Source organism: Lissotriton helveticus, chromosome 2_1, assembly GCF_964261635.1.
Source record: "Lissotriton helveticus chromosome 2_1, aLisHel1.1, whole genome shotgun sequence".
Lineage (NCBI taxonomy): Eukaryota > Metazoa > Chordata > Amphibia > Caudata > Salamandridae > Lissotriton > Lissotriton helveticus.
Genome location: NC_136059.1, coordinates 736,612,056 through 736,627,718, shown reverse-complemented (window position 1 = coordinate 736,627,718; position 15,663 = coordinate 736,612,056). Strand labels below are relative to the sequence as shown.

General features: G+C 46.9%; 1 protein-coding gene across 5 annotated transcripts in view; it reads right to left on the bottom strand.

Moving 5' to 3' along the window:
* Window positions 1–15,663, bottom strand: part of PPIP5K2 (diphosphoinositol pentakisphosphate kinase 2) — a 1,596,028-nt gene that overhangs the window by 844,470 nt on the left and 735,895 nt on the right. For all 5 annotated transcript variants that reach the window (XM_078675453.1, XM_078675448.1, XM_078675449.1 and 2 more), the window contains exon 17: window positions 1,134–1,316. In XM_078675453.1, coding sequence (XP_078531579.1) covers window positions 1,134–1,316 — 183 coding nt within the window. The remainder of the gene's footprint in view (window positions 1–1,133; window positions 1,317–15,663) is intronic.

Genomic DNA, 15,663 nt, shown 5'->3' with positions numbered 1-15,663 from the left:
CAGTACTTCCAACAACAAGTATTTGCAATGCAATAGGTCTCACATTTGTGAGTGTTTGATCTATTGCCATTGTAAATAACAATGCCTTTTATTTATGTTTTTAAAAACCTGCAAAGGATGCGTAAACACGTACTTTGTAATTATCGTACTTGCTTATAAAAAGAAAGGCTTGCAGCAAATGTGACTTTTTTACTGCCAGCCTTGCTTCTTGCAAACAAGGACTATAAGTACAATGTGCGTGTTTACGCGCCATTTGCAGATGTTCAAAACATAAATAAAAGGCAGTGTAATTTACAATGCCAATAACTCAAAGTCTTTCAAATGCGAGACCTATTGCATTGCAAATGCTCGTTTGTAGAAGCGAACAACTTCTGCTGAATCAAAAAAAATTTACTTCAGGCTCCCAACATGTGGGCGGAGCCAAAGCCCTCTCTAGTGATGTTCAAATTCTTGTCTTGGGACAGCTGCGGATAGGCCAGACCATAAAAACTGTCTGCAGGCGAGACCTAAAATTGCACAACAGAGTAGATGGTTCATCTTTGCCACCTACAAGCAAAGTAAAAAAAAAATGGATAAAACCGAAAATTATCATCAGCTATTAGTAACAAAAAATAATAAGCAAAGGATCCCAAACACAATTATTCTGTACAGCATCTCACAGGAATAATGTCAGTAATTACAGAAGTCAAAATAATCACATGGAATCCTTTCCAGAGTCAAGGACCAGTAGACAATAACACAGAGTGCCAAGTATATACTGTGGTGCCGAAATTTAATTCTGTAGAAACGTATATCACTATAATAGGAGGCATGCAAAATCTGTGTATGCTATACAGTAAGAGACGGGGAAACACAATGTGTATTTATGTTTAAGTTTGTAAAGTGCTGACCTTCGAATACAAGAAGAAAGAATAAGTAATATTTTACAGATACTCGGATGCCATGTAAAGCATGGTTTTAATGGGGGGGGGGGGGGTCTGCAAACTACCATTAAAAATTACCAGTGCAATCAGACGTCTTCAAGTATTGAATAATCCGTAAAGTATATCATAAATGGCTAATATGAATTAATGTGCAAAACGTGTACAGCTATATTATTTCTGAAATGTGTAATATGGGTTTACTCCCCTCACCTTTTCATAGTCCTCAGGTGTGAAATCTCTGTCCCGCTGAAGAATTTCATGAAGACGAGCTTTCACACGATGTTGACAGTTGCTCAGTGAGTCATTGACACTGTCAAGTAGACCATTCATATTAGCACTTTTCACCATCTGGACAAGTATGGGGGTCAGTTCTCCCTCGAGAGCCAGCAGTCCCTGGAAGGAAAAGACAACATTTGAATTATGACTAGAACTTAATTAACCATGTGGATGTAAATGGGTCATATAGTTGCAGAAATTAAGAATGATGGCTTAAAGAGTGGGACCTAGAATCTGTTATTATAGGAGACACAGCTACTCCCAGAGAAATGCTATGTTTCTTACTAATATCGCTGAGGCCATGAAAACCTCCAATCAAAATCAGGTAAAAACCATTTGAAAATCATCATACTGTTTACCTCTGATGTTCAGATTAAGGTGAGTGAAACAGACAGTGCGATCACAAAATATAAGAAGGTGACCACAAAACATTCTGTATTAAGGACTGATGACATGACTTATTTATGTTAATTCTTTAACCCATTCTTTGAGTAACCTGCCATAGATACGACGGGAATTTTAATTCTGCAATGGACTTGCAGGATAAAATAACATATAAAAAAGGAGATTAGGGAATTAGACAAATTTCACGGGGAACGTAAATTCCTTAAAGAACAAGTTACTTACCTTCAGTAATGCTGTTCTTGGTGGATTTACCTACAGATTTCTCACCTTTAAAATACTCCCCGAATACAAAAGTCATCCAGAGATTTTTTAACCAATGTGTCCCGCATGCCGGTAGTTGGCGCCATATGGCTCTGCTGAGACTTCTTACAGCCTCTGAAGTGATGGAGCAGATATTGCATGCTGATATCAGTTTCTTAACCCCTTCGCTGCTATGCTTCCCTAACCCTCCCCCCTCCGGTGCTAAGCCTTTTCTTGGCTATTTGGGGGTAGTACGTGTTTAGGCCTCTGTAACTTTTTGACCACATAAGGTATTCACGCCAAATTTGGGTGCTTTTCTTCCAACATCATGGGGATTCTAAAGGTAATGAGGGTTTGTGGATTCCCCTGGAGGGGACCCAGAAATGTGCCAAAATATAGTTAAATGTTGTTTTTGGGGGGAAAAAGGGCTACAGATGAAAGCATCGTTTTTTTCCCTGCAAATGTTATCAACAATATGGCTGTGGTGCTGAAATCACCAGTTTCTCAGCTTTCAGGGAAAAGCAGACTTTTGTCAGAAAACCCATATGTTTTTACCCAGTTTTGGCATTTTTCTGGGACATAACCTATTGATGCTATTTTAGGTGCTTTTAACCTCCTTCCAGTTAGTGGTAGAAATGGGTTTAAAAGTAAAAATGGATCCTGGAAAGCTATACATTTTAGAAAAGTAGTCAAAATCCTGAATTCAGCAAGGGGTCATTTGTGTAGATCCTTCAAGGTTTCTTTGTACAAATTAACAGTAGAATATAGGAAATATTGAAAATTAGTTGAAAAAAACAGCCATTTGTGTCAACGTTTTCACCTGTAACTTCTAATCATGACAGCTGTTTGAAAGCAAGATACCATTACATCCGCTGGACCTTTCTGGTTGTGGGGATATATAGGACTTGTAGGTTCCCCGAGAACCCTACGAACCCAGAGCCAATAACTGAGCAGTGTCTTGCAATGGTTTTTTATTATGTACCGGGTATATAGCAATTTATATGGGAAAATATATACATGGAAAAATAGGTATGAAAGACAACTATGTATTTCTGAAACTGGAACAAAATTCGTTTCATTTCGTTTCATAAACTTTTATTCGATTGCCATTTGTTTTTGCAACCATAAAAAGTACAAAAGCATTTAAAATTATACATTTAGTAAAAGACGTTTTTCAGAGCAAATCAATCATATTATGTACAGGATAAGGAGAGAGAAAGAAACACATAATTTTGAGAACACTAACTGAAAATATTGATTACTCATGATTGCGTCGATATTTAATACAGGCTTTTAAAAAGTTCGCTATGAACTTCGCGATAAAACTTGACTCCAGAGATTGCAGAGATAGATATGCAGGGCGACAGGATCTAAGGCCTATTAATCTGAGTAGGGGCAAAATCCAAACCTTTCTGGGAAAAGAATAACATTTGCAGAAAAATAAAATGTGTATTGTTGATTGAGGTGAAAGGTCATCACAGGGACAAGGAGTGATTGTGAGAGACCAGTCTTGAACATTAGGAAAGGTGACAAGCCTGAAAAAGAAATTAAAACGAAACCTTGTAAGAAGGTACTTTTCATAATTGTTCAAATAAAAGGTCAGGTATGGTTGAATGCCCAGATGGGTCTAAACGGCAATAATTTGAGAGTTTGTGGGTTTCGACAGTTCTACCGAGCATCGGAGAGCTCTCAGATGGCTCAGACACAGCTTTTTGAGTTCCTTCCTCGAGATGTCACCCATGCTGGGAGGGTCCTGGAAAAAATTACTACGGTCCATGTCCCGACTAAAGTTCCTAATGTATACTAGCCAGGGTATTTTTTCCCAGTTGTCGAGGGCGGTGCAATCCAGGATTAATGAACGCGTTAAGTGGAACTCCTCTTTGGACCATATACGGTGCCACAGAAGCATGGGTTGGCAACGAATGGTATCCGTAATAAAGTCCATACCTAGTTCTGCTAGTGAGGCGTAAGTTGGGGCACTGGTTGGTAGGGGCAACAAATATTTGACAAACCCATTTTCAACTGATTGCAGTGGGTTTATTGGACCATAGCCCCAAACCCCTGCACCATACGTTGCCACACTGTGGCATTTAGCGTAGTAAATTGTGAGTAGTTCTGGGGGAGCTGGTTTCCCCAGTTTCCTTGAAAAAGAAACTAGGGCTGAAGTAGTTCTCTGGAAAAGCAGTTTTTTGCTTGCCACAGTCTGCCGCCAGCTCAAAGAATCGTCCACCAAGATGTCCAAGTAGGGATAGACACGGGTTCGTTCAAGCTTGGTCTTGTCAACAAAAATGGATATAGGGCTCTTTATTTTTGGTCCTAGGTGCATTACAAATGTCTTTTTTATGTTAACCTTAAGGCCCAGGGAATCCATATAGGAGCAGTACTTGTTGAGCTGTACTTGAAGTTGAGTCAGCGTCCTAGCGAAGATGACAGAATCGTCCGCGTATAATAGTGTTGGTATGGGACGGTGGTTGATTTGTGGGAGGTCCTGGCTCCCTTCTAGCAAGGCTGCCTCCAAGCCGTTGGTGTACAAGTTAAACAGGAAGGGAGCCAGTACACAACCCTGCCTAACCCCTTTTGTGATTTGAAAATGGGGGGAGAGTTCTCCATTGATCCCGTATCTTACTCTCGCCGTTGCGTTCGAATATAGTTTGCGCAGGAATGCAATAAGAGCGGGATCAACGCCCATTTCCCCAAGCAAGGCCCAGAGTTTAGAATGCTGTACACAGTCGAACGCTGCACTGAGGTCGACGTATACGACGAATAGATGACCCTTCTTGGCGCTCACGTATTTTCCGATCAAAAGAGCGAGATTCAGGGCCTGCTCCACAGTCCCAAGACCCGCCTGGAACCCATACTGGAGGTCAGTCGTGATGTTGTTAGATGCTGCCCACTCCTGAAGACGTACCAGTAAGAGTCGTCCTGCTACCTTGCCAAGGGAGTCCAGGAGGGAGATGGGTCTATAACAAACCGGATCGTTCCGGTCGCCCTTTTTGAAGATGGGGAGGAGAATAGATGAAGACCATGATTCAATAAGACCTGATGATGTTACCGCGGCCAGGACCTGGGTGAGAAGTGGAGACCAGAACTCAATGTTATGAGTAAAAATGTCCACCGGCACCCCGTCTGGACCGGGGGCCTTACCTGATTTTGACGCCTTTAAGGCTCTGACCACCTCGCCATGCTCAAAGCAGATGTTTAATGGGAAGATCTTTGGGGCCGATGTGGGGTCTGGGATAGAGACCCCCTCTGTAAGGTTTGTTTGAGATCCACCAAAGATTCTTGAAAAGTGGGCGACCCATTCTTCTGCTGTCACTGCAACATCAAGATGTTGAACTGACGACGTGTCTGACAGGAAGGGAGATTTTACAACTCGCCAGAAGTGACCGCTGTCCCTTGATCGACAGCTATCATGGAGTTGTAGCCACAAGTTCGCCTTAATTTCTTTGCTGCGTTTTACCCTTTCGTCCTTGTAGAGTTTTCTTAGTTTGGCTATTTAGGAGAAGTTCCTCGGGGTTATCCGGAGGGCTGCCTTGAGGTTTGAGAGTGCTTTCCGACACCCAGGGTTAAACCAGCCCTCGGCCGATGGTTTGCGTTGGTTTGTGCGAGTTAATTCCTCTTTTATTGTTCTCAGAATCCTGCTGAAACTATCCAACACTGTTTGGGGCGATGACCTGGGGTTTAAACAATCATTTACAGAGAGGTAAGCTTTTTTAAGAACTTTCTCTGTTACTACGTCGGGATCAATTTTGGCCCACTTTACTGCGAACCCATTCACTTTATCCATTTTTAAAGATTCTTGTGTTAGCAGGCTTCTAACATTTGTATGTAATGAAACAGTTTTTGGTTGTATTAAAATTCTGTTTGGGAAGTGGTCACTACTACTGTCGGATCCTGTGGAAAATTTTAGCAGTTGTCCCCTCAGGCTCTGTGAGCAGAGAATAAAATCAATTGTGCTTGACAGACCCCTGCCATGGAATGTTGGGGAAAAGTCAACTTGTGGGTGGACTAGCTGATTTGCATAATCCAACTCTAAAGTAAAAATTCTCTCATTCAGAGATTTCCCATTGGTAGAGTGTGCAAAATGAGCCAAAGGGCTGTCAGTCTCATCGGACAGTCCGCAGTTCCCATTTCTGTAGTTGGAACATAGTGGGATATTGAAATCGCCTCCCCAGATAATGTAAACAGTGGGAGATGATGGTTTATTCAACTGTGACGTTAGAAAGGTGGTGATTTCATGTAATGTCCGCGTACACTCTAATGGTGAAAGATTGTTATATAAGTTGACAAGAAGGTAAACAAAACTATTGTTGAGACAGATTCTTAAGATTTGGTAACAGACCTCTTCTTTTAGGCTGGTGATTGTTGTGGAGAAAAGGTTGTTTGTTACATAAACTGCTAACCCACCCTTAAGTCTTCCGAACAAGCCATGCGTGGCTGAGATGGAAAAAGTTTTGTAGCCCACCAAATGGACAGGGACGGTTGACCAGGTCTCCTGGAAGCATACTATATGGTTCTCGGTTATTGTATCCGCCCATGTTTGTAAGTTAGTCTTTGAACGAAGACCAGCAATGTTCCAGAATAGGACAGATAATGTCGTCTCTTTTAATAGGTTGGAGTTGCATGGTTGATCGTGTGGAATAGCTATAGTAGCATTACCTGATTCTGTCATTTGCAGAATGTTAATCCGAGACAGAGTAGGGGAGGAGGATTTGAGACCCTCTGTGAAAGGAGCCGGCAGCTCGGGAGGTATTACAGGTTCCTCGACAACAATTCCTATGGGGCGTGGGGGGAAGGGGAAAGTAGAAGGGTTTGAGCACAGGTAGATAATATGGATATAGGGTTGGTGTTAACAGAAGGAATCGCCAAGGCTCTCTCTAGTGCCAGTGGTGGACAAGGGGTCCTCTGGGCCTGGTTGTTACTATGTAAACTGGTTAACGGTCAATCGACCATTTCCAGGCAGTCATATCTGTTTCTGGTTGGAATTCCTTGCCATCCCGCCATAGGAGCCTGTTCTCTGCTTGGGAACCAGGATCGAGGTTCCCACTCCCTACTGATGTTTCTGTGGGTAAGCCAAGGTTCCTCATAGTTCCAGACCCTCTCTAAAGGCTGCTCCCAGTTTGGGGCCATCGAATACTGATTGTTATGCGTCGGGGGTAGAAAAAAGAAAGACGATAAGCGTCTATCCCCCCGCTCTTGGCTAGGGCTGGCCATGAACAGATGTAATCAACAGTGGCTGGGTCTTCACAGTTGACTATGATACAGTCGCCCTGGATGGTTTTAAGTTCTGGCCCTATCCACGGAACTCTGCGTACGGTAGAGATTCTGCTAGTATATGCAGATTGGGTTGGTCTATTGATGTTAAGCCACTGTAGGACCTTATTTTGAAGGGATCACGAAGGTTCCTTTGCAGTTTCCGGTAGCTCCGGGACCTCCGTAAGAATGACAGTATATGGAGACGCTTTTCGTGGAAGATGGATCGGGCGTCTAGACCTGAACCCCTTTTTCCCGTCGCCTAATGCGTTTGACATGGGGTGCCGAGGTACTAATGGTGGAATTGGTCTCTGAGTTGATAACTGAACGGGACCTTTATCAGGGGAAAGCTGGGTTGGACGGGGTTGCGTGGGTGCTGGTTGGGTGAGAGTAGTACTCAGAGTCTTGTCCTTAGTCCCAATTCCAGAAATTAAGGGAACGGGGGTTTGTGGTTTCTTGGGGTTAGGTTGAGTGGTTTGGGATGTTGTTGCTTTTGACAATTTGGGTTTACAAGCTTTTTGGGCCCCTTGGATACCAGGGGTTAGAGAAGTTTCCTTACTAACCCCCGTGTTCAATTGACCCACGCTGTGGAGACTAGATGGTTTTTGGGTCAATTTTGCAAGCTGCTTTTCGATGGTCATTATGCTGCGTTCTAGGGGTTGAAGATGGTGCTTGAGGATTTCCCTAAAACTTGCCAGAAGCTGAGTGTTTGCAGTACATAGCGTGCAAGTCTCCCCGACGGTGAGCGGGGTAATTAAATTAGCAGATGAGTCTATTAGGTTGATTGATTGAGTGGTCGGATCATTTAGAAAGTCATGCGGTTTCCGGAGATTTGGTCTATCTTTATTAGTTATGGGAACTTTAGGGACTATTAAACTGACTATATTCTTGTCTTTACCATGCTTGGGGACGGCACCCTCCTTTACCCCCATGTACTGGGTCCGTGTGCCCGGTTCTTGGGATTGTAGCAGCTGCAGGTCTGGGGTGTTTTCCAAGTCACCTGTGGTTTCAGGATCAAGGGTGAGGTTCGAGACAGAAAGATCGATTGATTTCGGGATTGAGTGAATCTCTGCCAGGACGTTTGGCTGGGGTTGTAAAGGTTGTATTAACGATGGTATGTCAGAGGTCGATTTTAGCGGGGTTTGGGCTGAAGCTAGGGGGCCCAATGATGACCTTCTAGCTGTTGCAAGGTCTTGTGACACCCTTCGCTCAAGCAAGGATATGCTCTAGTTGATGACTTCGTTGGTTCTAGAAATAAATTGATCAATGGGGCCGGTAACCAGAGCATTAGACATGGCCGTCTTGCTTCTGCTCCCCCGAGTCATAGTACGTGAACCTAGGAATCGACTCTGTGAGTTGGTAGGCCTTCTGGCTAAAACAGCAAAAAGTCTGGTAGAATTACCTGATGGTCGAGGGGTACCTCACCTGGTACAGGAGCCAAGGGGAATGGCCCGGCCCAGCCTGGAACAGTCTAGAACGGGCTAAAACGGGCCCGCCCTTGGCCTGGGCTTCGCCCGGCGTCCCGCGAGGAGGAACTAGCGTCGATTTAAAGCTCCTCCTGGCGCTGGAATATGACGCTGGGCTGACGCTAGACGCTGGACACCTCAAGGGCTCCCGGGAGTTGTAGGCAGCCCCTCGCCACGCTCCACTTGGCGGCCCCGTTCTAGGTCGTAAGAGAGCGACTGGGCGGCGGGAGACGGGCAGAGGACAGAGGGTCTCGAATGTCAGGTGGATGGTAAATGAATTTAGTCTCTCAAGCAGCGGGTTGGGGTTTGAAACAAGCAAGGAAGCCCTGCTCCCCGGAACTAGCGTCGATTTAAAGCTCCTCCTGGCGCTGGAATATGACGCTGGGCTGACGCTAGACGCTGGACACCTCAAGGGCTGCCGGGAGTTGTAGGCAGCCCTTCGCCACGCTCCACTTGGCGGCCCCGCTCTAGGTCGTGAGAGAGCGACTGGGCGGCGGGAGACGGGCGGAGGACAGAGGGTCTCGAATGTCAGGTGGATGGTAAATGAATTTAGTCTCTCAAGCAGCGGGTTGGGGTTTGAAACAAGCAAGGAAGCCCCGCTCCCCGGAACTAGCATCGATTTAAAGCTCCTCCTGGCGCTGGAATATGACGCTGGGCTGATGCTAGACGCTGGACACCTCAAGGGCTGACGGGAGTTGTAGGCAGCCCCTCGCCACGCTCCACTTGGCGGCCCCGCTCTAGGTCGTAAGAGAGCGACTGGGCAGCGGGAGACGGGCGGAGGACAGAGGGTCTCGAATGTCAGGTGGATGGTAAATGAATTTAGTCTCTCAAGCAGCGGCTTGGGGTTTGAAACAAGCAAGGAAGCCTGGAACAAAATATAGAGTTTAGAAACAGTAGATATTTGCACTTTTCTGAAATTGTGAGTACCCATACTAGCATGAGAATTAAAGGTTATTTTTCCAAATAACTTCTTTTTTACACATTGTCTTTCATTTGGAAGGCAGAAATGCATCGAAAGTCAATAGGTAATAATAGTTGCTCTATGATTCTGTGTTACCCTAAGTCTCCCGATAAGAATGGTACCTCACTTGTGTTGGTAGGCCTCGTGACCGCGACAAGAAATGGCTCAAAACGCAACGTGGACACACTTTATTTTTACAGTGAAAACTGAACCTTATTTTGCAAAGTGCCTAGCTGTAGATTTTGAATCCTAGCTCTGCCGGGACCTAAGGAAACCTATCACATCATACATTTTTGAAAACTAGACACCCAGGGGAATCCAAGATGGGGTGACTTTACTGGCTCGCACCAGGTTCTATTACCCAGAATTCCATCACACCTTAAAATTTGTGAATAAAACCCCACATTTTCCTCACATTTCTGTGGTGGAAAGTTGGGGGCGTGGCTTTGGCGCGAGGTGGAATGGCTGCCTCTTGAGGGAGCTCCGCAAGCCAGATTCACTATCCAGTTAATACCACCCATCACAGACACTGGCGCTGATTAAAAACCACATGGGAAGGTGACTAATACCTTCGACCAGAAGCGGGGACGTTTTCGTGCCTGTAACTGCTCCGGAACCACATGAATTGACGATCGAGCTCTTATCCGGCCGAAAAGAAAATTATGCTCGCCCGCGGCCCTGCTGCGGAGGAGCGTTGCTGCGAGGAAACGATGGCGGGGTGAAAGTCCTTGTTGTACTGATTCCTGAGGGGTGGTCCGCTTAACCGCACAGGAAATGTCCAATTGACGGTGGCCACTCGCTGTAATTAAGCCACACCCAGCGCGACAGAAGTTACGGCCGAAACAGAGGGAACCCCGGGAACCCGTGGCTGCTGCAGCGCAGCGGGAGGAACTCGGCGGAGAGTGGCAGATGGACCTATCCAGAATGGAGCCTGGTGTGACCGCTGATCGGGAGGAGGCGCAGTAAGTGGGTCGTGGGTTGCGGGCTGGGCCGAGTGTTGGTCGGGTGTTGCGGCCCCAATTGGATGCCCCTGTAGAAATGAATGGTAGTGTCTGGCAGGGCCGGATCTGCCTGACTCTCCGGGGCACAGAGGTGCGATACTCCCACTGCTAATAGAAGGCAGCTATACGGGTCTGACACACTCTGGCGCGGAGGCTCTGACGTTCGCAGGTTGGCAGGCGGGGCGCTGCTAGAGCTCCTGGGCTGCTGGGGGGAAGGCCGCGTCGACGCCTGTGAGCGCGAGGGATCCCGGTGTGACTTGTTAGCCTCCTGAGCAACGGACCATCAGCCAGTGGCGGATACACTGCAGAGCGGAGGTGCAAATATCTATACGGCTCAGCAGCGGAGCACTGTAGCAGGGATCACCAGACTGTTAAACAGCAAGGCTGGGTGAGACTGGGTATCAGCATTGCCTCACTTTGAGTGGTGGTGCTCCTGGGGGCCTGCCTGGTCATGAACGGAGCGGTAGGGATTGCCGACAACATATATAAGTGTCCTGGAACACGCCAACCCCTCTGGTTCGCGCGGCGTGCGCTCTTGGGGGTTCCCAGAGGTATCCGACTGCTGTGGGGTATTGCAAATTTGCTGAGCGGGTGTGGAGCTGGTCCGCGCTCACAGCGGATAGGATCGCTGGGCCTGTGCACATTTGAAGTGACGAGGCTGAATACCGCACAGAACCCTGCTCATATCGTTACCATTATGGGAAAGTCTGACCTCACACAGTCAAAGCTTCAGTTAGAAAATAAACGCAACACACGCGCCAGCGAAGCCATGGGGGATCAGTCCGGGTCACAGGGTGCATTGGGGACAGCGGAAGACACAGAGGACGACACCAGAACTATCCTGCTCGAGCTACGAGCTGGCATGAAGTCAATTGGTAGTAAAATAGTTGCGATGGCGACTGGACTGGATATTGTGAAGAAGATGGTGGATAAGCACGAGCGCAGACTAGACGTCCTGGAAAATAGATTATCAGACACGCAGGACTCGCAGGTGGAATACCGGACTCAAATTCTACAAATGGAGAAGGTGCTGGAGATTATGAAGGCGAAGAATGAGGACTTAGAAGTGCGCTCTAGGCGCAACAACCTTCGCATTATTGGCCTGCCAGAATTCACCGATATTTCCAAATGGAGACATTCATTGATGGGCTACTGCGTGAACTGTTTGGCTCGGTGCTGTCCACAGTAATGATAGTTGAGAGAGCGCACCGCTCCTTGGCCCTAGGCCTCAACCAGGTGCGCCACCTCGCCCGATAATAGCGCACTTGTTGAACTATGTCGACAGGGACGCCATCCTGAGGGAGGCTAGGGCCAGGGCCCCCCGTTACCTATAGGGGGGACACTTTATCCTTTTTTACTTTTATTGCTCACAGGTGTGCCATACAGTTATAATCTGGCAACCTCACCATGGAGTGAATGTTCGTTGCCGTTCCTCCCCCCCTTGCGGGTGTTCCCCAATGTTGAGCTGTATGGAAGATGGGGCCGATGTGTGGGTGGGGGGTAGGTTTTGGTCTCGACCTAATTGGGAGTTTGGAGTGGGCGGGGGCGGGGGTGGGAAGAGTGGGGTATATGTTGTGTTTTATTTTTGTGATTGCTGCACCAAATTCGGTTTGAGTGAGAGCTGAGCAAGATGATGAGATTACTAAATGCGGTTCTGACATTGCCCTTCCACGGCCGTATGAGTCAATGACAGAGTGGTCAGGTATTGCTCGGGGCTGCTATGGGTGAAAGATTTCGACTGTTGACCTGGAATGTGAGGGGCCTCAACTCTCCTAAAAAGTACGACAGGTACTAGCCTATTTGAATCGTCATACCATACATATTGCTTTGTTGCAGGAAACACATTTGACTAAGAATACAGAACGAGGCATTGCAGGGAGATGGGCGGGTTTTAAGCTGGCGGCTTCATTTTCATCATATGCTAGAGGCACGATGATATTGGTTAAACGGGGAGTAGCATTTGCGCCCGTTCCTACATATGTTGATGAGGGGTGATGTGCAATGGTGCAAGGGAAACTGGAAGGTTCGTTGGTGACTATCATTAACATGTATGGACCCATAACAGATGACCCAGAGTGTTTTTTGCGGATGTATGCTGAAATGAGGGATTGGCCAGAGGTGGATGTTTTGTGGCGAGAGGACTTGAACACCTATTTTAACCATGGCCTGGATACATCTAATCCACTGTCCCATCGCACTCCTAAAGTAGCCCAATGTGTTAAATGTGCAATGGAAGAATTCGAGTTGAGGTATGTGTGTTGAGTGAAAAAACCCCTGGCGAAAGAAGGGACACATGCGATGCCATCGCTTAACAGTTGCTCGCGATTACGGGCTGTTGGGAGGGGATGCCATAGATTGGGTGCGGGAGGTGGCGTACTTACCGCGCACATTGTCAGATCATAATCTCGTGCAGTTGGAATTAGAAATCCCGACGGCCTTGCATCGCCCTTTTACATGGCAGCTGCGCTCCGAAGCACTGCTTGACCCGGTACACGAGACCAAAGTGCGGGAAGCTATTGAACAATATTTTACAATCAATAAGGGCTCAATAGAAGAGGCCTCCACGCTATGGGATGCTATTAAGGCATCAATCAGGGGGGTGTGCATTGGTACTGCAGCAGGTATTTTGAATGATATTAGAACACAGCTCCACAGAGTTGAGACCGGGGAACATCCATTACGACGCGGTGTTTACACCGCACTACCATCACAGCGATGGTTTTACCACGACCTGCGCTGGAGGGCGCTCTAGGCTAAGGAATAGTAGATTTACTATTCCAACACCTTCCCTACTGTACGTAGGCTGGTGTTGGAATAGTACATTTTACTATTCCTAAGTCCAGCACCCTACAGCGCAAGTTGTGGTAACGACTTGCGTTGTAAAACCAGCGTTGTAAAGGTAGTGCGGTGTAAACGCCGCATTGTATTGACATACAACCGTCGAGACCGCACTTCGTGAATTGGAGCGTAGTTACACAATGGCTCAGTCAGCTGACACTTTGGCCCGTATAAATGAGTTGATTAAAGAATATGACGCATTGGCTGAAACTGAAATAAAATATCTATCACGCAGACACACGGCAAGACGATATGGAGAGGGAGGGAGGCCGGGGCACACATTAGCAAACAAGAATAAAGATCGCATGGAGCAATCTCACATAGATAAGATCACGGACCCACATGGGGGGGCGGGGGGGACATTACCATCCACTTGCCACTACAGAACAATTCAGAGAATTTTATGCCGATTTAAACACATCCAAAGGGGGTGCAACGGGGGCTGAGTTTGAGGAATACCTAGAGGATGTGTAGTGCGCCTGGCTGTCAGATGCTCATAGGGAGTATTTATGTTTGCCAGTAGATGAGCAGGATATTAAGGCAGTTATACTAGCACTTCCCAATGGGAAAGCACCTGGGTCTGAAGGCCTTACGGTGGACTTCTATAAAACATAAGCAGACTTGGTTGCTCCATATTTATTAGAGGTGTATGCTGAGGCACATGAGTCCGGGAAACTGCCACCATCATTGCGGCAGGCATTGATAATAACTATGCTCAAAAAAGACAAGCCCTGGGACAGATGTGACTCTTACCGCCCTCTGTCACTGATTAACATAGATGCCAAAATACTGGCCAAGATCTTAGCGGTCAGGTTTCAGCCCCTGATGCCGTACATGGTGTTGCCTGATCAGTCGGGTTTCATACCTGATAGATCCACATCCCACAATCTTCGGACTATATTCTCAGTGTTACATATACTTGAGTCAAGCATGTCGACAGCGGCAGTACTGCTGGACGCAGCGAAAGCGTTTGATTCGGTTGAATGGAATAACATGGTATTTATTTTACAGCGTATGGGATTCCCTCCCCTATTTATGCACTGAATAAGGGTACTTTATACGGATCCATTAGCCAGGGTGTGCATGGGCAGGTTGCCGTCCGAACAGTTTGACATAGGGAGAGGCACTCGCCAGGGATGCCTGCTATCCCCACTGCTATTTGCAATTATACTGGAACCACTGGCGTGAGTCATTAGGCAGAGAGATGGGGAAACAGCACTAAATTATAACTATCGTCCAGTTGCCATCTCGATATGGTGCTTTTTGTTCGTGAACCCTCACGGTATCTGGCACAGCTGCTACGCGAGTATGTTAGATTTGGCCGCTTGTCGGGCCTCTTAGTTAATTGGGATAAATTCATTGTTATTCCTCTGACGGAGTACACTGAACAACCGGATATGGAGTTCCACCTGGTGTGGTCTGCGGACCCGGTAAAATATCTCAGAGTCTGGATCCAGGGAGACCTGAGCACAGTGATACGGGAAAACTATGGAAGAGCATACACCAGGCTGGAGCAGCAGGTAGATGTGTGGGTCTCTTTGCCGCTCTCTCTGGGGGATCGTATTGCATTAATTAAGATGGTGGTCTTTCCATGGATTCTGTACATGTTTATCAACATCCCGATTGTGCTAACAAAAGGGTTTTTTAATACCCCCTGAGGGGTCCTGCTGCGGCTGGTCTGGGGAGGCAAAACTGCTCGAGTAAATTGGTCGATTCTCACCAGTGATCATGACAAGGGAGGGTTCAAAGCGCCGGATTTGCATGCCTATTATCTGTGCTCTCAAGCTTAATACGTGTACTATTGGATGAGGCCGCATGCGTTTACTCCACATCTTGCGGTGGAGGTGGGGTATGTATATCCGGTGCCCTTGCACAGCATGATCACACACCGGGCACGTGGAACTCCGAGAATGGAAATAAATGCAGTGGACGCAACCATAGCCGCCTGGCAAGCGATATGGCGCCTGGCGCACAAATTGCCGCTATACGCACCAGCCATGTACATAGAGAACCACGCTGAGTTATCAGTAACACACGAAGCACCATCGATGGGACTGCTTAATGAGGCAGGCTTTCAACTGATGCAGGATAAATACCCAGAAGGGTCGTTTATTACACCAGTCGCCCTTCAATATATTAGTAATCCATCATTGCTGCTCAGATTTGCGATGCACAGATACGACATGCGATCAGGGTGCATTACACTACTTATCTCCTGGAACCTCCCACACAGTTTTTGCCACAGTTTGTATTTACCACTCCCACTAATAAGAAACTGATCTCTAGGCTATGAAGGATGA